The 22,879-nt window shown below is 37.3% G+C and overlaps 1 protein-coding gene across 6 annotated transcripts in view; it reads right to left on the bottom strand.

Moving 5' to 3' along the window:
- The window catches only part of Slc4a10 (solute carrier family 4 member 10), a 276,084-nt gene that overhangs the window by 64,843 nt on the left and 188,362 nt on the right, over nt 1-22,879 (bottom strand). For all 6 annotated transcript variants that reach the window (XM_036185514.1, XM_036185518.1, XM_036185516.1 and 3 more), the window contains 4 exons: nt 21,057-21,214; nt 17,684-17,771; nt 11,645-11,791; nt 1,331-1,431 (listed from right to left, as the gene is read on the bottom strand). In XM_036185514.1, the coding sequence (XP_036041407.1) occupies nt 1,331-1,431; nt 11,645-11,791; nt 17,684-17,771; nt 21,057-21,214 (494 nt within the window). The remainder of the gene's footprint in view (nt 1-1,330; nt 1,432-11,644; nt 11,792-17,683; nt 17,772-21,056; nt 21,215-22,879) is intronic.

Below are 22,879 nucleotides of genomic sequence, written 5' to 3'. Positions count from 1 at the left end.
ACTATTAATTAGTAATTAATATTTATAGTTTTGATAGCATTTTATATTAGACCACTCCTTTGTAATTAATCACTTATTAGATCATACATTAGTCTGAAGAGTTGTTATATAGCTGTGTAATAAATGTGCTTTTATCAGTAAAGATCTAAATCCAGAAATGGGAGTTCGTTACAGAAGAAAGTGCAAGAGCAGCCCAGATGTGCACCAGCAACTCCAGGAGAGCAGATGAGTAATGGATACTTCAAGTCATGTCAGCAACAGAATCTGTGGAAGAACTCTGGAGAAGCGAAGATACCGGATATTGGTGACCTGGGAGGATTTAGGAAGCAGTAAGGAAAGTGAACTCGAAAAAAAAATCTAAGCTATGTGGCATGTTACACCTGAGAGAAAAAGAAAAAAAATATACCACCACCAAAAAAAAAAAAAAAAAAAAAAAAAAAAGACTGTATTTGAAAGTATGAAAGCAAACAGGATGAATAAATAACAAAGCTTCCAGTGAAGAAAAAAGGAAAAACTTGAACCGTCTAAAAATAGGTATGAAGCCAAGGAAGAGGCTAAAGGACATTTCCTCAGAGACAAACAGCAATCAAGGAAAACACAGAATTACAATGGAGAGTTGTCAGGAACTGGAAAGTCAGCTCAGTGGGCATACTGCAAGCAGTACAGAAAATGGCCCAAGGGGAGGGCCACCATTAGTACAAAGCCTTGGCAATTGTCTTTAATTATAGGGAGGCTGTCCACACAAGTTCCCTGAAGAGACATCCACCCAAGGGTTTCTGATTTTCTCCTCACACATTGCTTGCAGAAAGACAAGCTGTCAAAAACCCATAAAAAAACATTTTATGAAATAAATTGAAGCTTTCATCTCTTCAAAGGTGTGTGATTAGAAAAATAAATCATATAGCTCTTTCAAATCACAGGCATAATAATAAAAACCACCATTACATACACCCTACTAGCATCTAATGAGGTAAGGTCTACAAGACTTAATTCTTGGTATTTAGTTATATTTCCATCTTGAACTTGAAGCTTTCGACAAGCTGTTTTGGAAGCGTCAACTGACAGTTTTCTTAGATTCATTCTAAGACTTTGTGAATGTATTTTATGCTTCACAAAATGAAAGATTAGGATAAGATGGAATGGTGTAGCCACTGCTCTGTTTTAACAGTAGTGACAATCATTACACACTTCAGAGAAAGCAAATTAATTGGCATTTCACTCTCAAAGGGTAGCTATTAAAACTATAAAATAAATTAGGTCTAGAAACAACAATTCCTGACAGATAAGAGTGACATACCATGTAAGTCCCATACAAGTGGTTCTCACTAACCTTCCGGTTCGCTGGAGCTCAGGGCCGCTATGTCCTCCATGTGGCTCTGCTTCCCCATGAGCTGCTGTTCCATTTGGTACAGCAGGAATCTTCCTCTTCTCCTGCAGGGAAGTTTTTGTTGGCACATATTTCATTGTAATGCCAGGCATTAATGACAAAAAACTCTTCCCCCGGCCCCCATAAAGCCATGTGTAGAAGGGCTAAGACCACAGGTTCTGTGACTTAGTGGCTCCTTAACCTTTGAAAATCCATCCGGTCCCCTAAAGCTTTCATTTTCCCTCATCACTGGGGAAGAAAACAGTACCTATTTTACAGTGTGGATGAAGTAGATGAGTGATGGGCATTTTTAAATTCTTACCCCTACCAGTGTTAGGGTGGTGCCCTGTTTTGTGCCATACATTGATACAAATACCATAGCTGCAAAGGTATGCAGAAAATATCAGTGTTCTAGGGCTGAGATACACATAGCTCACTGTAAAGGTGCTTGTCTATCATGTATAAGGCCCTGAATTCAATTTCTATCATAAAACAAAGAGAAGAAAGGAAAAGTATCTAGCACTTTGCTATTTTTAAGTATTACTGTCTTTATTCCTCTATATCATGTCTTTCTAGAAAGGATAATTTATGCCATAAGTTTTCATGACTGATATATGCCTCATGACTCATACTATTACAAAAGGAAGCTTCTGTCTGAATCAATAGCAAATGAACTGAGGTTTAGGTAAATGTTATTTTCCCTCAGATTAATTCCACTTTACTTTTGTCAATGACAGATATTTGAAAGAAACAAATCAGAAAGCACTCCCTAAAATTCTACCTCTGGTCATCTTAGATTACATCAATGTATTTAAAAGTATTTAAAAGAATGATAAAGAACTTTTAAGTTGTATAATTAAAATTAGTACTTGACTGTCATTCTAAACTAGAATCAATATGAATATAAAGCATACAATTGATACATTAGTTTATTTTATGCACAAGAAGATATTTAGATAGAATGATACATGTTTCACCTAAAACAAAATCTATTTTTGTATTAAGCACAATAGTGCCCCGTAAAGCCATGTGTAGAAGGGGAAGTTCATTATTTAGTATTTCTACAATTTCTACAGGTATATGTAAAGATGCACTAGACTAAAGTTTAAAGATAAAAGAGAAGATATATTTCAATTGATGAGGGTCTTATCTTGTAAATCAGGTATATCAGGAAAATATCAAACATTTATAAAGTGATTAAAGAGTGGCCATCATTATTTACTTCCCATTACCTAGGAAAACTTGTCACAGCTTCTATAGTTCTCAGAAAACAAGTGATAATACCTGGCCATTTGGGGAAATAATCCCCTTTGGATAATTTAACTTTTGCTTTACAAGTTAAAGAGCCACATGTTGATAAAACAGATAAGTAATTAAGATATTAACCCTGTTTTAAAGCACATATTTTCTCAAAGAGTAAAATGCATTGAAAAATGTAATGTGCATAAATAATATAAATAAATATCCTTAAGAAGTAAAACCTATTTCAGTTCTGAAATAAACACATGTATTTTTATAAAAGACCCCTAAAGTATACCAGTAGATGAATTAGGCTTTTAGAGCATATATTCTCCTAGGAAATAAAAAAAATTAAAGGTTAAATATTTAATTCCACATTATTTTAGAAAGAAGAAGATCTATGAAAAAAATTTTGCATGAACACAAAATGTCTGAGGTGACCAAGAGGGAAGGCAAGGGTGGCAATTATAGACTGAGCTTTCACACAGGCCCTGAGGGAAGAGCCACTGGGGAAATCTCCAGGGGGATGAGAGAAATAACTGGAGGATAACCAAGAAAGGCAGACCAGCCAGTGCTATAGTCTTGAGGATCAGAATGCCTGGAAGGTTTGAAGAACACAAGTAAGAAAATGGTAAAGATATAGTCCCAGAAGAAAAGTGAGGTGATAGATACTTAATAAACCAGTATATCTATCTGGCTTTTATTCTCCATAAGATATAAGATGAAATAATAGATTGCTTGGGCCTGTTCAATTATAAGAATGTATTTATCTGTTAATTAAAATTGGAAAATACAATTACAGTTGATTTTAAGGAAAACTCAGAGATACTTATATACTCCTGGAAACATGCCATTTGTTTCTTGTCTTAAAATTTTAATTACAAAAATGGAGAAAGGTAAAGAAATGAGATTATATATAATTTGGCTTAAACTTTCAAAATGCTCAGTTTAGATACCTAGCAAATATTCAAGTGGAGACACAAGATAGGAAGATGAACAATACTTGAGTTAAGTTTAGAAAATAAATTTGGAAAACGGTTTAAAATTCTAAGATTGGATGATATTACTAAGAACATGAGTATAGAAAGTATAAAAAGTGAATAGAGAGTACATGGTTATGATTTAAGTAGTAGTCTCAACATAAGGAAATCAGAGAGAACTGGAAGAACTGGTAAATAATAAAAATAATTACCAGGTAAGGACTGACTCCAGAGACTGTAGAAACACCCAGAGACTGTTGTTTCAGAGCTAAGCAAAGAGAGTACACTATAGATAAGGGCATCACCCATTCTATCAAATGTTGCTATTCCTGCACTAAGTGCATTATAGACCAATAAGATACCATGTTCTTTATTCATTGTGGATGGCACTAGTGGCAATAATGAGTTTAGTGGATTAAAGTGGGGAGGGAGCCTATTGGGATAGGTACTTAGGGAGAAGTGGATAAAAGGTAGTAGAGACATATAGTATAGAGAACTTCTCTACAACATTCTATTGCAAAGAAAAACAAAATGTGTACTGACAATAGTCATGGTATCAAAGCTGTTATTTTTTAAGATTGTGACTTGACAGTATGTTAATAAAATGATGTAACACAGAACAAAGGACTGATACAACGATGAAAGAAGGTGTTTTGACAGAGCAAAATCCTTGAGTAGATGCACAGAGACAGGATCTGGTGCACAACTGGGATGCTAACTTTCATCAGAAGCAAGGTGGAGAAGGCTGAGCTGACAAATGAATGTGCTTGTGAGAACCTGTGAAAGATATTTTTGACTGTTACAAAATTTTAATAAAACTGAGAAACAGGAAACATAGCAGTTAGGGTCACAGAGGGGATGCTAAAAATTTGAGAGAGATCAGGAGTGAACTGTCACTTAGAAAGAGTGACTGGACTTGGGAAGGACGACATGGTGAACATGGAGCACGAATGGCCCATTTGAGCCCTATGAGCTTTAAATGATGGGAAGTTAGTCAACGAAGTCATACTTTCCCTTCTGCTTTGACAACCACAGTCTGGGTACATAGTAAAATGTGAATCTTCACAGAGTTGTGATTTTGACAACCAAGTACATGACCTGAAGAGAACGAAGAAGATGAAGGAACATATAAGAAAGTGATTACAATGGCTGACACTGGAGGCTAAAGAATTTCAGGCTCATCTCTGGGGATGACAAGCTGTTCTTTTCTTTAACTGAAAGGGAAATGTATTAAAAATGCTGTCATCTTTACATTTCAAAAGACTGAAAACACAGAAATTATTTGATGAGGTTAACATTATTTAAATGAGTGTGAATTCAAGGTGCTTAATATATGCTAATTAATTTTGGTCCTTTAATAAAAAAAATAGAGCTTGTATGGTCTAGTATTTAAATATAGCAAGTTTAAAAATAATATTATAATGAAGTACACAATGTATATATAATTTATACTTATTGGATAAAATCTTGCTATCTAATATCTTAGCCTTTAACCTGTGTCTACACAAATTTAAGTTAATAAAAATTTATTAATTGCAGTAGCCACATTACTAGCATTCAATACAATAGCTTGCTGATTAGGAAGCATCACTATAGAATGCTTCCTCTATTGGAGAAATTCTATTGAGCAGTTCTGAAACAAAGCATCAGGACTGAGAGGATAAAGCACATACTCAAGGTCAAACGAACACACAATGGCAGAACCTAGACACTAGAATTCCTCATTCAATGTTCTTTGTATTACTATCTCCCAATTTTCTAATTTTCTAATACTTATTTTCTCATAAAAATAATAGGAAATACCGATTTCCCACCATTTACCTTGCCTCAAAAACACCATTCCTCAAAACCAGGATAGTTTAAAATTTATTTACTTTTAACTTTTCAAGATTAATTGGTGTTACAGTGAGTTACAAAGTCTAACTCTCAATATATTAATAGTTTTATTACATTTATACAAATATCATTAAAATTTTTCTATCATTTTAGAAATCATCATGTTGCCATTTCTAGTATCATCAGTGCAGAGACTTGTATGTGTAGAGAAATGAGAAAGCCCTTATAATCACTCTCTAAACCACAGTCAAGTAATACATTTGCCAGTTTGCCCCCCCCCCCCTTTCTGTTTTTTCAAGACAGGGTTTCTCTGTGTAGCTTTGGAGCCTGTCCTTGAATTCGATCTGTGGACCAGGCTGGCCTTGAACTCACAGAGATCCATCTGCCTCTGTCTCCCGAGTGCTGGGTTTAAAGGTGTGTGCCACCACTCAGTTCAGTTTGCCCACTCTAACTGACCTGAAAATGTAAGTCCAGGATTGGGTCAGTAGGCCCACCTCTCATTTCAGTCAGAACATCAGAGTCAGACTGGATTAGACTCTGCAGAACTAAGGGCCAAAGTCAACTGGGAGAATGTGGGAGGCAGATCCGACGGGTACAGAGAGGACATATGAAAAAAGAGCTTTGCATCATTATCATTATTTGGCCATCATTATCAAATCAATGCATGAGATAAGAAAATGCCCTAATTAAAAACATTACTTATTATTTCCTTCTGTAATATAGAATAGGTAAAATACACATTTGATTTGCATAGGCAGAATTAAAAAGAATTATGTCATACATGAAAGGATACAAACATAAGAATCATGATGAAAAGCTTTTCCCAATTTCTACTGTGACTTGTAGTAATAGGGAGTTTGTACAAAACATGATTAATCATCCTTCTAGTGTTCCTAATCCTTGTCAACTTTCAGAACACTGAAAATAATGGGCTTTATCTCAGGCCACATTTTATGCTGTTATTAAATTTAATATCTCCCCAAATGTAATACCTTTTATGTTGGGCCTGAAATATTTTGAGGCCAATGAGACTTGTTTAGGGCTCATAATCAAAATGCCAAATTTCTCAATGTGTTAGGTCTTATCAAAAACATTTTGTATTTTTGGTTGTGAGCCTAGCCTTTAACGGCTGAGCCATCTCTCCAGCCCTGTACTGAATCCACCAGGGGAGTCTTGGCCCTGGAGGAGATGGGGATGGAGGGGAGGGGATGGAGGAGAGATAGAGATGGGGGCAGGAGGGGGGAGGACAGGGGAACCCATGGCTGATGTATAAAATTAAAACACAAATATAATAAAAAATATATTACAAAGGAGAAAAAATAATAAGAAAATTTTGTAAATTAATGTTTATGCTTTCTTGGAATAGGTTAAATCATTGGATACTTTATGGTACATTGCATAATTTGGGGGGGATATGAATTGAAAAGAAACCAAAATTGGCAGTAGCCATGTCAGGGGGGGCAACAGGTGATGATGGAGGTTCAGGGTGTCTGCTCACCAGGAGGCAACCTCCTGGTGGATAATTCTTGGGTAGGCAAGGCCCCCAAGACTACACACCCTGGAATGGCTTTTGATTCTGCTAGGCCTTTTCATACTCGATGTTGCTATCTCTCTCTGATATCTGGCATGGTTAAACTGGGTGTGGGGAAATTCCCCACTGCCTATAAGATAATGTGTTTATCCATGGAAACATGCCTTCTGCTGGGCATTCTTTTTTTTTTATAGTTATATGCTATAGATTTATAGTAGGCTTATTTACACCAGCTTCATCACAAACATTTAATGCATTGAGCTACAGGATAAAAACATGGCTCCAATTGGAATTTTTCAGTACCATCATAATCTTTTTTTAAAATTATATTTGTGTTTTAATTCCCCTGTCCTCCTTCCTCCCGCCTCCACCCCAAACTTCCCCCCAACCCCTCCCCTCCATTCTAATCTCCTCCAGGGCCAAGACTCCCCTGGGGATTCAGCTCAACCTGGTAGATTCAGTACAGGCAGGTACAGTCCCCTCCTTCCAGGCTGAGCAAAGTGTCCCTGTGTAAGCCCAAGGTTCCAAACAGCCAGCTCATGCACTAAGGACAGGTCCGGGTCCCACTGCCTGGGTGCCTCCCAAATAGTTCAAGCTATTCAACTGTCTCACTTATCCAGAGGGCCTGATCCAGCTGGGGGCTCCACAGCCTTTGGTTCATAATTCATGTGCTGCCATTCATTTGGATATTTGTCCCTGTGCTTTTTCCAATCTTGATCTCAACAATTCACACTCTTACAATCCCTCCTCTTTCTCGACAGTTGGACACCTGGAGCTCCATCTGGGTCCTAGCCGAGGATCTCTGCATCCACTTCCATCAGTTATTGGATGAGAGTTCCAAGACGACTGCTAGGGTGTTTAGTCATCTGATCACCAGACTAGGTCAGATCAGGCTTTCTCTCCACCATTGCCAGCAGTCTACAGAGGATGTATCATTGTGGATTTCTGGGGACCTCTCTAGCACTTTGCTTCTTCCTGTTCTCATGTGGTCTTCATTTATCATGGTCTGTTATTCCTTGTTCTCCCTTTCTGTTCTTGATCCAGATGGGATCTCCTGCTCCCCTAAGCTCTCTTTCCCTTGAACCTTGCCCTGCATTACTCCCACTCTCATCTAGGTTGTTCATGTAGATCTCATCCATTTCTCTGTCATTGGGCAATCCCTGTGTCTTTCTGAGGGTCCTGTTTTTTATGTAGCCGCCTTGGAGTTGTGAGTAGCAGTCTAGTCATCTTTGTCATACATCTAGTATCCTCCTATGAGTGAGTACATACCATGTTTGTCCTTCTGAGTCTGGGTTACCTCACTCAGGATGATTTTTTCTAGATCCATCCATTTGCCTGCAAACTTCATGATGTCATTGTTTTTCTCTGCTGAGTAGTACTCCATTGTGTATATGTACCATAATTTCTTTATCCATTCTTCAGTGGAAGGGCATCTAGGTTGTTTCCAGGTTCTGGATATTACAAACAATGCTGATATGAACATAGCTGAGCAAATGCCCTTGTAGTATGATTGAGCATTCCTTGGGTATATGCCCAAGAGTGCTACAGCTGGGTCATGGGGGAGATGGATTCCCAATTTTCTAAGGATTTCTATTGATTTCCAAAGTGGCTGTATAAGCTTGCATTCCCACTAGCAATGGAGGAGAGTTCCCCTTGCTCCACATCCTCTCCAGCATAAGCTGTCTTCTGTGTTTTTGATGTTAGCCATTCTGACAGGTGTAAGGTGGTATCTCAGAGTTGTTTTGATTTGCATTTCCAGGATAATTAGGGATGTTGAGCAATTCCGTAAATGTCTTTCAGCCATTTGAGCTTCCTCTGTTTAGTTCTATAGCCCATTTCTTAATTGGACTGTTGGGCATTTTGATGTCTAATTTCTTGAGTTCTTTATATATTCTGGAGATCAGCCCTTTGTCAGATGTGGGGTTGGTGAAGACCTTTTCCCATTCTGTAGGCTTGTCTTGTTGACCATGTCCTTTGCTCTACAAAAGCTTCTCAGTTTCAACAGGTCCCATTGATTGATTGTTTCTCTCAGTGTCTGTGCTACTGGTGTTATATTTAGGAAGTGATTTCCTGTGCCAATGCGTTCAAGACTACTTCCCACTTTCTCTTCTGTCAGGTTCAGAATAACTGGATTTATGTTGAGGTCTTTGATCCACTTGGGCTTGAGTTTTGTGCAGAGTGACAGATATGGATCTATTTGCAGCCTTCTACACATTGACATCCAGTTATGCCAGCACCATTTGTTGAAGATGTTTTCTTTTTTCCATTGTACAGTTTTGGCTTCTTTGTCAAAAATTATATGTTCATAGGTGAGGGGTTAATGTCAGGGTCTTCAGTTCAATTCCATTGGTTCACATATCAGTTTTTATGCCAGTACCAAGCTGTTTTTATTATGGTAGCTCTATAGCAGAGCTTGAGGTCGGGGATTGTGATGCCTCAGGATTGTACAGGATTCTTTTGGCTATCCTGAGTTTTTTGTTCTTCCATATGAAGTTGAGTATTATTCTTTCCAGGTCTGTGAAGAATTATGTTGGTAATCTGATGGGGATTGCATTGAATCTGTAGATTGCTTTTGGTAAGATTGCCATTTTTACTATTAATCCTGCCTATCCATGAGCATGGGAGATCTTTCCATTTTCTGACATCTTCTTCAATTTCTTTTTTTCAGGGACTTAAAGTTCTTGTCATATAGGTCCTTCACATGCTTAGTTTGAGTAACCCCAAGGTATTTTATATAATTTGTGGCTATTGTAAAGGGTGATGTATCTCTGATTTCCTTCTCAGCCTGTTTGTCTATTGGATATAGGAGGGCTACTGATTTTTTGAGTTGATCTTGTATCCTGCTATGTTACTGAAGGTTTTTATTAGCTGTATCAGTTCCTTGGTTGAATTTTTGGTGTCAATCATGTATACTATCATGTCATCTGCAAATAGGGAAAGCTTGACTTCTTCCTTTCCAATTTGTATCTCCTTGATCTCCTTATGTTGTCTTATTGCTCTGGCTAGAATTTCAAGTACTATATTGAATAAGTGTGGGGAGAGGGGACAGCCTTGCCTTGTTCCTGATTTTAGTGGTATTGCTTTGAGTTTCTCTCCATTTAATTTGATGTTGGCTGTTGTCTTGCTGTAAATTGCCTTTATTATGTTTAGGTATGTTCCTTTTATTCCTGATTGCTCCAAGTCCTTTATCATGAAGGGGTGTTGGATTTTGTCAAATGCCTTTTTTGCATCTAGTGAGATGATCATGTGTGTTTTTTTTTCTTTGAGTTTGTTTATATGGTGTATTAAATTGACGGACTTTCATATGTTGAACCACCCTTGCATCCCTCTGCTGGACATTCTTTCCTGCAAATTATTATGATTATGACTTCCTCCCTAGGCTGTGCAATCTAACTGATAATAATAATGCTAGCTTATATAGAGCTTTGATGAATAAAAATATATACAAGTATATGTTTCACAACTAGGCTCATGAGTTCCAACTTAGGAGGTGCTTTAGATCACAGCTCAGGTTAATGATTAAGGAGAACAATAGAAATTCCTCAGGAGCCAAACTGGCTCTAATCCTCTGTTGAAAAGATGTAGTCACAAGGTTTTTGTGTGTATCATTGGTTGAAACAAAGCTTTGTAATAACTTCAGGTTAGATCAGATGCTATGAAAATAACTTTAAGATGAAAAAAAAAACCACAGAAAACAATCTAATGTCCATAGGACCCATATCTGAGGTTAAAAATACAAAGCGTCCAACTGTTATGGTTGGTTGTTGATCAAAGGTCATGATTAACTCCTTGTACCCATCCCTGCCCTCAATCTCCTGATATAAGAGGCTGTTGACAGATGGACATACACTCTGGGGATCTAAAGTACAGCCAACTGATTGTCTTTTATGTACAAAAGTTTAGGTTTGTTATTCCTTTAGGATTCCTTGTAAGATTAACTTTTAAGATAGGCAACAGAATTCTTTCTTGGTAGCCTCAGCATGCAATCTGCCATCAAAGGAGTTGTCTGTGAATAGACACTCTCTGTCTGCTCATGCTGTGTTGATCTGCAATAAGTTACTTAGATGTAAATGTATATGGAATATTGGGATGACTTTGGTTTAATCATGTAAGGGAGATGAAAAATATGTTATCTGTACTCTGTAGGAATTTAGCAAAATCAATGTATGAAATGGAAATTAAAATGAACAGATATTTTTTAGAAGTACCTTGACCTTGAAGAATCCTTGTAGAAAACAATGATTGTTTTGATAAGGGGCCTTTCCACCATCCTATGACCTTGGTCATAAGACTCCTCAGGCACATGTGGAGCTCTTGTATTATTGTATATTGTATACAGTGCATAATGAAGGACTACAGCCATGAAGGCATGTGATGCTCCCCTTCAGTAAGTCATGTAGATTAAGGTTAGGGACCTTGGTATGAGGAAATACTTTATGTAATAATCTATAAATAGACTTTTACATGGCTGTTCCCAGCTAGAAGTCAGCCAAATCCAAGTCAGCTGAGGCCAGGCCAGTCAGTCCATCAGAAGAGGCTGATCAATAAAGAAGGAAATGATCAAGAGAATGTGTAAGTCTCTTTTTCCTAACCCACTCAGATAGAAAAGTCTTAGCTCCACCAATGCTGTGGATTCCCTCCAAGCCTTGAGCTGCCTAGAGGCTGGTCAACAATGTTTTCAAATATACCTACCTGGGAAGGAACATTTTTAGGAGGTTCTATCCGGATACTTGGGTCCCATTCTCCAGGAGGGAGAACTGTGACCTGGTCCAGAAACTCATCAATTCCTGACACCAAGTCATTTCGGTCTTTAGCTTTGTAAGCAACATCATGAAATACCTGCAGAAGAAAATCAGTAGCACATAATAACCTATTAAAAACATTAGTAGAATTGATATAATAAAAATTGTCATCCTACCAAAAGCAATCTACAGATTCAATGCAGTGCCCATCAAAATTACAATACAATTATTCACAGACCTTAGAAGAAAAATTTTCAGCTTCATATATATGGAAACACAAAATACCTAGGATAGCTAAAACAATCCCAACTAATCAAAGAATTGTGTGTGTGTGTGTGTGTGTGTGTGTGTGTGTGTGTTATCATCATCCCCAATTTCAAGTTGTACTGCAAAGCTATCATAAGAAAAAAAAACAGCATTATATTGGCATAAAAACAGACATTTTAATCAATGGAATCAATTTGAGACCCAGACACAAATCCACACACCTATGGACATGTGGTTTTTAATGAAGAAGCCAGAAATACACACTGGAAAAAATACATCTTCAACAAAGGTACTGGTCAAACTGGAGGGCTTCATGAAGAAGAATCCAAATAGATCCATTTTAGCATGCTGCATAAAATTCAACTGGAAATGGATCAAAGACCTCAATATAATACCAGGTAACATGAACCTCTCAGAATAAAAAGTAGGGTATAGCCTTGAACTCAATAGCACAGGAGAAGACTTTCTGAACAGAACACCATTAGCACAGGTACTATGATCAACAATTAATAAATGGGATCTCATGAGACTGAAAGGTGACTATAAGGCAAAGAACACTGTCAATCAGGCAAAGCAGCAGCCTGCATAATGGGAAAAGATTTTCACCAACTACACATCGAATAGAGGGCTTATATCCAAAATATAAAAAGAACCCATAAAGTTTGATAACAAGAAAATAAATAAACCAATAAAAAGGGTACAGATATAAACAGAATTCTCAATACAGGAAACTCAAATGGCTGAGAAACAAAGAAATGTTCAACATCCTTAGCCATTATGAAAATGCAAAGCAAAACTACTTTGAGATTCCAGTGTATACCTGTCATAATGGCTAAGATCAGTAAAACAAGTGACAGTTCATGCTGGTGAGGATGTGGAGAAAGGGGAATACTCTTCTATTGCTGGTGGGAGTACTAACTTATATAGGCACTATTGAAATCCATGGGGTTGGGGATTTAGCTCAGTGGTAGAGTGCTTGCCATCAAGTACAAGGCCCTGGGTTCAGTCCTCAGCTCCAGAAAAAAAAAAAATCCATGTGGTGGTTATCCAGGAAGACAGGAATCAATGTACTTTGAGATACAGTTGTAACACTCTTGATTATATACCTAAAGGATGCTTCATCCTACTACAAGGACACTTGCTCAGGCATGTTCATTGCTGCTCTATTCATAATAGCCACAAATTAGAAACAACCTTGATATCCCACAACAGAAGTGGCACATTTCCTTTATAAATGGAGTATTACTCAGCCATTTAAAAAATAAAATCATGCACTAAGGATAGGTCCGGGTCCCACTGCCTGGGTGCCTCCCAAACAGTTCAAGCTATTCAATTGTCTCACTTATCCAGAGGACCTGATCCAGTTGGGGGCTCCTCAGCTATTGGTTCATAATTCATGTGTTTCCATTAGTTTGGCTCTTTGTCCCTGTGCTTTTCCAGTCTTGGTCTCAACAATTCACACTCTTTCAGTCCCTCCTCTATCTCTGACAATTGGACTCCTGGAGCTCTACCTGGCTGTTTGGAACCTTGGGCTTATATAGGGACACTTTGCTCAGCCTGGAAGGAGGGGACTGGACCTGCCTGTACTGAATGCACCAGGTTGAATTGATTCCCCAGGGGAGTCTTGGCCCTGGAGGAGATGGGAATGGAGGGGAGGGGCTGGGGGGAAGTTGGGGGGGGGGGCGGGAGGGCAGAGGACAGGGGAACCCATGGGTGATATGTAAAATTAAAACACAAATGTAATAAATTTTTAAAAAGGAGAAAAAAATAAAATTAAATCATGAAATTTGCAGGTAAATTGGTAAAGCTAGAAAAAAAAAAAACTTGAAAAAGGCACCTCAGATTCAGAAAGACAAATATGTTGTGTGTTCACTTCTTTGTGGATATTAGTTGTTAACCCGATGATAAAGAAGCTACAATCCATAGAACCACAGAGGTTAGGCATAGAATAAGAGACTGGGGGGTTGCAGATAGACCTCCCTAGTAAATATAAATATAATAGATTGTTGTGGGTGGACTGGGGGAGCTGAAATGGCGGGACCAAGTGGGGAGGGGGAGGGAGAGGACAATTAGGGAGGGTATTCAGGGAGAGACTGAGGGCCATTTGAGGGGTGGTATGGAAACCTAACACAGTAGAAACTTCCTAGAATATATACACATTTGAAGGTGATCTAAATAAAATCACTAAATAATGAGTGAGACAGAGCACCTCAACTGGTTATCTCTTGTCACCAAATGAAGCTTCCAGTCCTCAGACTGGGTCATGTCTAATTGAGTTGTGGCCAAATGAGTCCCATGGGAATCCCCAGACAACCCAGACTATTGCCAAGACAGTTTTCTCTCCACAAACTGATGTCCAGGCCTCTGGCCTGATGTTGCTGAAGACAACACCTGCATAATTTCATTGAACACAGAGAGGATGGGCTGGTGCCCGCATAGCCTTCACCAGCTAGTATCCTTGGTATGTCACCGAAAGAGAACAGCAAACACCAACTCATCCACAAACCCTTTGATCTACTATGGTGTCCTCCCTGAAAGACATGATAGGGCAATGGTGGCACAAAGCTTGATGGGTAATCTACCAATACCTGATTTAATTTAAGGCCTACTCCACGAGATGGATCAATGCCTGATACTGCTTGGGTGACCTACAACCTGAGACTAGATAGCCCAATCTTTCAACCCTTTCTTCCATATCTTTCCAGAGCTTTAGATATTGGGTTGCATTGTAGATGTGTCCTCTACAGTCATTTATTGTATGCCTTATGATCAGTTATGGATCTCTGTAATAGTCTCCATCTGTTGCAAAAGCTTCACTGATGAAGGATAATAGCTACATTTATTTTTCTTTAAAGCACAGGTTTTGCTTGTAGAAACCACTGATTTTAAGATTCAGAATATCCTTTTGATGATTTTGTAAGAAAAATAATTATATTAAACAATAGAAACATAATTACTAAATAAAATGTAATAATAGAAATCTAATCTGAACACGTGATTTATACAGGGAAAATGGGCAAAAATGGGTATGATGGCATTTAGTTGGGATGGGAGAGAGGGGTCAACACAGAAGGAGAGAGAAAAAAGTAAATTAATGCTAAGTGTATCTGCAAGTGCATAAGGGATCATATTCTTTGTTAATCAAAGTTGTATACAATGCAGGCAAGTATGTATGTACATATATATATGTGTGTGTGTACATACATATATATATATATATATATATATATATATATATATATATATATATACATATATACATACACACACACACACACACACATATATGCAGTTCAAATATAATGATCCCACTTGAGTTGAAATAATACCCCTGGAACCATAGACTTTCTCACAAAAACCCAGCACCAGGCATAAGAAACATCCATTTATGTTGTTAGTCAGGGAATCCAAGAGACTTCCCAAACAGTATAAGGTATTGCTGTTGCTCTTGGTTGCCTTCCAAAGGTTGAAGATAAATCCCTATTGCTTAAGACAACATGCACTTCAGCTACCAGAACCAGATGTTCTGAGATGAGTCTGATCTGAAAGCCTCCTCAATGAGAACTAGCTTTCATAGCATGGACAGGGGACTTGCATGCTTTTAAAGGATGAAGGCAACCTATAGTGCTATCCAGCTCCAATATCTACGAACCACAACAACACCCAGCATGGTCTGATACCACTAAGGGTGCAATAGTGTCATTCATATCTTACATATCAACAGAAGTGAAATCATGCCTTTTGCTGGGAACTTAGCCAACCAGCCAGGGCTAGTGCAGTAGTAGATCTTATAAGAGAACCTACTATTGCTAATTTACTAAAGCAGCATAATTCCTATATCTATCTTATATCCACAGATAAGTGGAGCTTTCATCAAAGAAAGTTTTTTTTTTTCTCTTTTCAATAGGAGACTGTAGTCTGATCCCTTTTCAGTCACTAGTGGCTGCTCCTTTTCTCTCTGATCTTTCAGGTTATTACCCCAATATTTGACTCCTGGGTTTCACTGATAAGACTAATTAGGTTCTCACAACAAGAGACCATTATATAAAACTACAACTGGTCAAAACTGACTCTGAATGAAATAGGAGCCATTTGAGGGCTTTGAGCAGAAGAGGGATTGCTTTAACCATTGTGTTACTAGTAAAATGAAACAGAGCAAGAGCAGAGATAGTTTCTACAATAGACTTATGCAATAGTGGGTGCCTGTGAGAACAGCAAACACTGGACAATGACAAAGCCTGACACAAACCATGCAGAAAGCAAGACATGGTTGGATTCTGGACACGTTGTCCGAGTCTGGAAGGGTTAGTTATGGACTGGGTGTGGATGTGAAACCAAGGTGTCAAGAATGACTTAAGGGTGACTTGGGTTCAGTTCCCTACTCAAACTCTTCCCCTTGTTTCCCAGGTCAGTTTAAGTTCTTTTGTGATAAACCAACGTCCTATACATTTGGCCTGTTCCCTCTCTGGCCTCATTCCTGCTAAGTCTTTTTTGTTCTAAATGTCCCATGTGATCCAGGCATACTCCCATCTCAATGTCCTTGTTTATTTTGGGCTCTCTTGAGTCCTTTTGAACTTAGGAAGCTCCTCATGCCACCTCTGTCTCCCTTCACTGCTCTTGTGATTTCCTCCATGGTACTTATGTCCATGTATTGTACATTTAACTTCTCTGTCACTCCATCTTTCAAATATTTGGTCAGTGAATGAAAAAGCTTTTGTCCATATTTTTATCCACAAACTGCACAAGTGATGATATGTAGTTCACGTCCAATAAATACCTAAATAAATTAACAATCCCCAATCACCTCCCTCCAACTCCTTCCACATGCTCCTCTCACATTCATGGCCTCTTTTAAAAGATTATTATTGTTACACATATAAATGAACAAATATATTAATATAACATGCCAAGTCTATTTAGTGTAGCTTGTGTGCACATTTTCAGGGATGATCACTTGGTATTGAGTAGCTGAGGTTAGTCCTGAGGAAGACTAACTCTCTCTCTGTAGTTCTTTGTCAAGGGAAAGGAGCCCTGGAGACTGCCTTCCTTCATGTTAGTATATCTATTGGTGTTCTGTTCACATCTTGTTTGATCAGTCATATTGTTGAGTTATCATTGGTTCAGATTTTTAAGATCTTACATTTTGAAATATCACTCTGAGAAGCTACTGAAAGCTTTCTATAATCCAAAATAGCACTGCACCGTTTTCTTCCTTTACAAATAAATATATTTGCATAATGGAGATCAGCAACCCCTTAAAGTCTGTCTATACCTCCATTAATAGTTTTAAAATCACAAAGTGAGAATGTCTATATCTACATCAGGCAATTGTAGAGAACTTGCAGTGTTTGCCCAGCTTTATATCCTATGCATCTTAAATACTAGTTTTTATTGAAAAAGCAATGTAATTTTTCCCCAAATTTTCTATGCTATTAACATTTAAGTAGTGCTTACAATGTTGGCATATGTACTATGTTGAAAATCCAAATATATTATAAATGTTTAACAGTTTTTATGACCATGTAAGCTCTCAAAAATTATTATTTACGGCTTTAATTTATCCTTTTGGATAAATTTTATTCAAGGAAAGTTGGTAGTGAAAACTTGGGAAAATGGAATTCAACACAGAGAAATATGATTCCCAGAAAACTATCATTAAATGAACCCCCAAACCTATGTATAGCTCGTGAGGAAAATATTCCCTAGAAACATGAATAAATACCTCATCAGTCATTAAGGTTGCAATTGATCTGCCGATCTCATGGTACTGTTGACCCTTTCCCAAGGGTCCCAGAAGAATGAACAGAAATCTGTAATTAAGAAGAAAAAAACTCAAGCTAGAAATGTAACAAACTTAGTAGAGCAGAGTCACCAATCTCAATGGAATTAGTCAAACTAAGGACTTTGATGTGAAATATTTCTGTAATTTCTTATAGTTCATTATGATTTTGAAATGTTTTACAGTTGAGACATCATCAAGCAATGAGAATACTGGGTTGTTTTTAACTCCAGGGTTTATGCATTTAGCTGTCTACACAGCCCTTGCATTTGTGACTAGGAATTTTAAACATTGTATGTCCTTAGACAAAGATGATAGGAAAATTGAATCTTTCTGAATAGGAAGCAGAAAAGTTCACAAGTACACAAAATGAAGACCATCCGAGTGGAAGAAGGGCAATACAGTATTGTGCATTAAGAGAGAACACATTATTAACATCCAGTCACTGTACACACATTCTTGTAAAAACTGCTAGGACTTAAAAATTAGCTCGGCAGAAGAAAAGAAAAAGGTGTGAAAATTAAAGAGTACCAGTATTTTGCAGTAGTATTCTGGAATGTTCATGTGTTAAATGGTTTACATTATTAAGGAAGACTCTATCAGGTGTAGTTCTTAGTTAATATAATTCTATGCTTTGTTTAGCTGTAAGTTTTAGCGATTATATAGTTCTATATGAAGCACCTATTAGACAATCTTAGAGGTTATGTAAAACATTAATTTTCCATCAGTTATAATTGAACTCAAATCAAACTCAACTCTGTGTGTGAGAGAGTTAATATAAAAAAAAATTGTTGAATGTGGTGGCAGAAGCTTTATCAACTATAATACTTATGAGAAATTTTCTAACCTGTGAGTATCTTGCTATTTTTAAAGTTCCTACTGCATGTGCTATTTATAAAACCCTAAAAGATTATTTTCCTGACACATCTACTGTATGTTGCCTTTATAATTATGGCATGCCCTTTTTCCTCCTAAGAAAGGATAATTGGGGTTCACAGATAGTTTCCTTTATTCTATTTGTCTAATCTTTGATTTTCCACCTTTTCTAAATAAACATCCCAGTCTTTTGAATCTTTCCCTACATAGTGAATGGCTCTATTGTGCTCCCCAATTTTTTCTTCATTGTCTCTACATATACTTTGCTGTGTCAGTATGGATGAGGACACTTCTCAAAGTGAGGAGGGTATATAACCTAATCATGGCTATACTCTACTCCAGGGAATTTTTCTTTTCTTTGAAATATACAAACTGTCAATGTCATAAATAGCTCTCATTTACTCATAGGTCTCCACATACCTTCCTCAGTGGCGAAATATCAATATCCAACAGAATGGGAATTTGAAACTGCTACAGTTGACTATTCTACAATTAGCAAACATGACACATGAAATCAGAAACCCAGATTTCCAGAAACTCTCTCTCTCTCTATTTTTTTTGAGACAGGGTTTCTCTCTGTAGCCTTGGCTGTCCTGGAATTCACTCTGTAGACCAGGCTGGCCTCAAACTCATAGAGATCCACCTACCTCTGCCGCCCAAGTGTTGAGATTAAAGGTGTACGTACTAGGCTTGCCCTTTGGGCCAGCAACCAGCTCCCAAACCATGCAGCAGACCTATTATTAGTTTGGAACACTTGGCCATGCTTAAGCTCATACCTGACTAGCTTTTTTAACTAAAATTAACCTGTTTACCACCTTTTGCCTCAGGGCTTTTTACTTTTTCTTTCCTTCTATATGTCTTGCTTTCATTGCTTCTTGTGTCCGCCGGCTGGAGGCACCCAGCTTCTAGCCCCAGGCCTGCCCCTCATTCTCTCCTCTCTTCTCCTTCTCCTCTTCTTGTCTCTTTTTCAAGTATAGATTCCTCTTCCTGTTTATTCTCTCCCCCTGCCAGCCCTGACTGTCCCTCTCCTGCCTAGCTATTGGACGTTCAGCTTTTTATTGGACCAATCAGGTGCTTAGGCAGGCAAAGTGAAACAAATGCAGCACATCTTTACACAAACAAATGTAGGAGAAACAAATGTAATGCACTTTTACACAGTTAAAATAATATTTCACAGCATGAACAAATGTAACACATCTTTGTCTACTTAAAATTCTACAACAGATGTGCACCACCACTGCCTGGCATCTAGAAACTTTTAATAGTGTGTAATTTGCATATAGAAAAATACAATCTTATACTCACAATTATATGCTATTTGAATATACTCAGTTTATCTTCCAATTTTTAATTGCAATTTTATATTTATATCAGTATCCTCCAAATGGGACAAATAGACATTTATTTATATAACCTTGATGGTAACCAGGTTTCTCACTCAAACCAAGCATACAGGTGGTCCAATTGAATATCTTACAGAGTCCTTACCAAGGGGCCCTTACAGAACGAGGGTTCTCCTACTTCTACTATCCCCTACTTCTTGAATATCTTATCTGTAACCAAACAGTGAAGTGATTTGTGTTATGTTTTGAGTTAGAATCAGAGATTCATAGAAGAAAAAACATTCTCTAAACCCACTTGCCATGGCAGCAGCACTTCTCAAATCTTTCAATTTCCCTAAGCAGACAGAACCAGATGGGCATAAGAATCAGGTTGAGTGGTCTCAGGAAAGGCAAAAACAAGATTCCTAGTAAAGGAATAAAGCAGTAAGAGTCTAACATGCTAACGTCAATATTCTACTCTTTTTTTACTTTTCTCACAGCTTTACCCATGAGCACCTTTATATCTATAAAGCAGGAATCAATAATAATAGAACTCAGTTTTTATTTTATCTTTATCTATTAGTTTCAATGCATCGCTAAATAGAAAACAAGTTCAGGTCACCAAATTAAAATTGGTCTTTTGACCAGAATTACCCACTTTCATTGGATGACTACCAATGATTCTTCAAACCTCGAGCATAACAGACCAAATGTCCTAGTGCTGAAGTGTGAAACATTTGATCCCAACCAGGCATTTCCACAGATGTTGAAGGCCTACTCCAACAGAACTAAGTCTTCCATGGTCCTCTCTGGTATGAACACATACTTAGATTCTCTTCTTAAAAACATAGTTCAATATAATCTTTGAAAAACTGTGAAATAGACCTGGAGTCTATCGACAAGGAGCATGCCTAAAATGAAATAAGAAGTTTCAGAAGGAGAAAGAAAGGGCAGAATACTTTTTAAAGTACTCCCCCATGTTTATAAGCAAGAGACAGTAGGTTTATGGATAATAAATCCATTCCTAATCAACGATCTATCAGAAAATTGTATTAAAATATTACCATTTCCTAAAAGAAATTATTCCATAAGCATGAAAATTTCTTGAATACTTTTACCTGCTTGGGATTGGAACTTCAGCCAGGCCTTGGAGCAAGACAGCCGGAGACAATCTGACAAAGGCGACCACAGTTCTGTCCAGGAACTCAAGCTCTCCCACCAAGATGTTTGAAGCCTCAGCACCTGGAGGAATCTTCTTCATAAAATGCAGATCGACCTGATAGATTACATCACAAATAAATGTTTTAACCATGTTTAATTATAGTGTCTACAAATTTAATATTTTATAACAGATTAATTTTATACATTTCCACTAATAGTTAACATGGATAATTTAAAATAAATATATTCATAGAGTATGATATGGATTTAACATTTGTTTTTATTCTAATTATGCTGTTCTTCATATTGTATAGTTGGCCTAAGAAATTCTTCAGTTTTAGTTATTTACCATATAACAGGGATATGACAGAATAAAAAATAGGTAAAAAGTATAGCATTTTGAATTACTTCTACTATGAAATGTCTGTTTTTAAGTGAATGAAAATAAAACAAAAAGGACCACTAAAAAGAAGAAGTGTTAAGAGTAAAGGGTGATGTCTGAAATGCATGCACAGTCTTTAATAGCTATCAGTTTTATGCATGGGGCCTCAATGAAAAGGAGACAGCGACTTTAAAGTAGAATTTGCAAGGCCTATTTCTTATTCCTAAGTCATTTGAGTTGCTTTTTATGGAACATTTTTTAGGGACAAGAAGTTTATCTGCCCTAGTAATTGATTTATGCAATTATGCTAATGAAAAGGGGCCAAGGATCAAAGTGGGAATATCAGAGAAAGAGGGACGGGGGGGGGGGGGGACGGGGGGGGAGCCCTCTGCTGTGTATCATGAGGGTAAGAAGATGGTTTTAGACAAGATAATTATTTTGAAGGCTTAAAAATTAGAAAATACCAGTCCAAAAAGTTTTAAATTAATAAATGTTTTAAAGTACATTGTATGCACACAAGTAACATAGACTGAGCAGCTTATATTTCACCCAGAAGCATTTAATCACAATTAATGAAAAAGAGGACATATATTTGGAAGACAACAAGAAAGGGTATATGGGAGGTTTTGGAGGGAGGAAAGAAAAGGAAGAAATGATATAATTATAATCTTAAAAATAAAAGAATTTTTAAAATACCTTATAAATCAGTAACTATAGTATAATGATTATGTTTAAAATGTTTCTGAAATTAAGGCATTAGTACAGATATTTAAAGATATGGAATAAATTATATTTAAGCTATGGCTGTTAAAATAATAAACACTGTACATATAGCTATATTTATTAAAAGGATTAAATATAATAGCAGTTTTATAGCTATATGTTTGTGATATTTTTTGTTGTTTGAATGTGCATGTGTGTTGTAAATTGTGGGGGCCCACAGAGGCTCCCTAGTAAGGCCTTACTCAAGGCCAGAAAATCTGAGCTTGCTTTACTTAGCAGAGCTGATATGGCCAGGGGCATGGTTACCAGGTGTTTTGAAGGGTCTACACTTGGCTGTACATTGTACTTTGATCCTAAAAGGGGGAGGTTTTTTGCTTCTCTCCTTGGTAGTGTATAAAAAGCACATTAGAATAAATCTCAAGTCGGCTGGATAGCCCTCCTGAAGCTATCCTGTGTGTCTGTCTTTCTCTCCGTCTCCGTCTAGATTTCTATCTAATACTTCCTCATTCCTCTCTCCACCCCCCAAAACAACCTTCAACATGTTGGAGCTTGTCTTCCACGTTAATGTGCATGTTTATGTGTGAGAATGCCAGAAGTTAATGTCAAATATCTTCTTCCATCTTATATAATTAAGGAAGGTCTCTTAAACCCAGAGCTCCCTGATTCCTTTGATCT

This window comes from Onychomys torridus, chromosome 4 (assembly GCF_903995425.1).
Source record: "Onychomys torridus chromosome 4, mOncTor1.1, whole genome shotgun sequence".
NCBI classification, from domain to species: domain Eukaryota; kingdom Metazoa; phylum Chordata; class Mammalia; order Rodentia; family Cricetidae; genus Onychomys; species Onychomys torridus.
The sequence above is the reverse complement of the archived record's forward strand: the minus strand, read 5'-3'. Positions and strand labels throughout refer to the sequence as shown.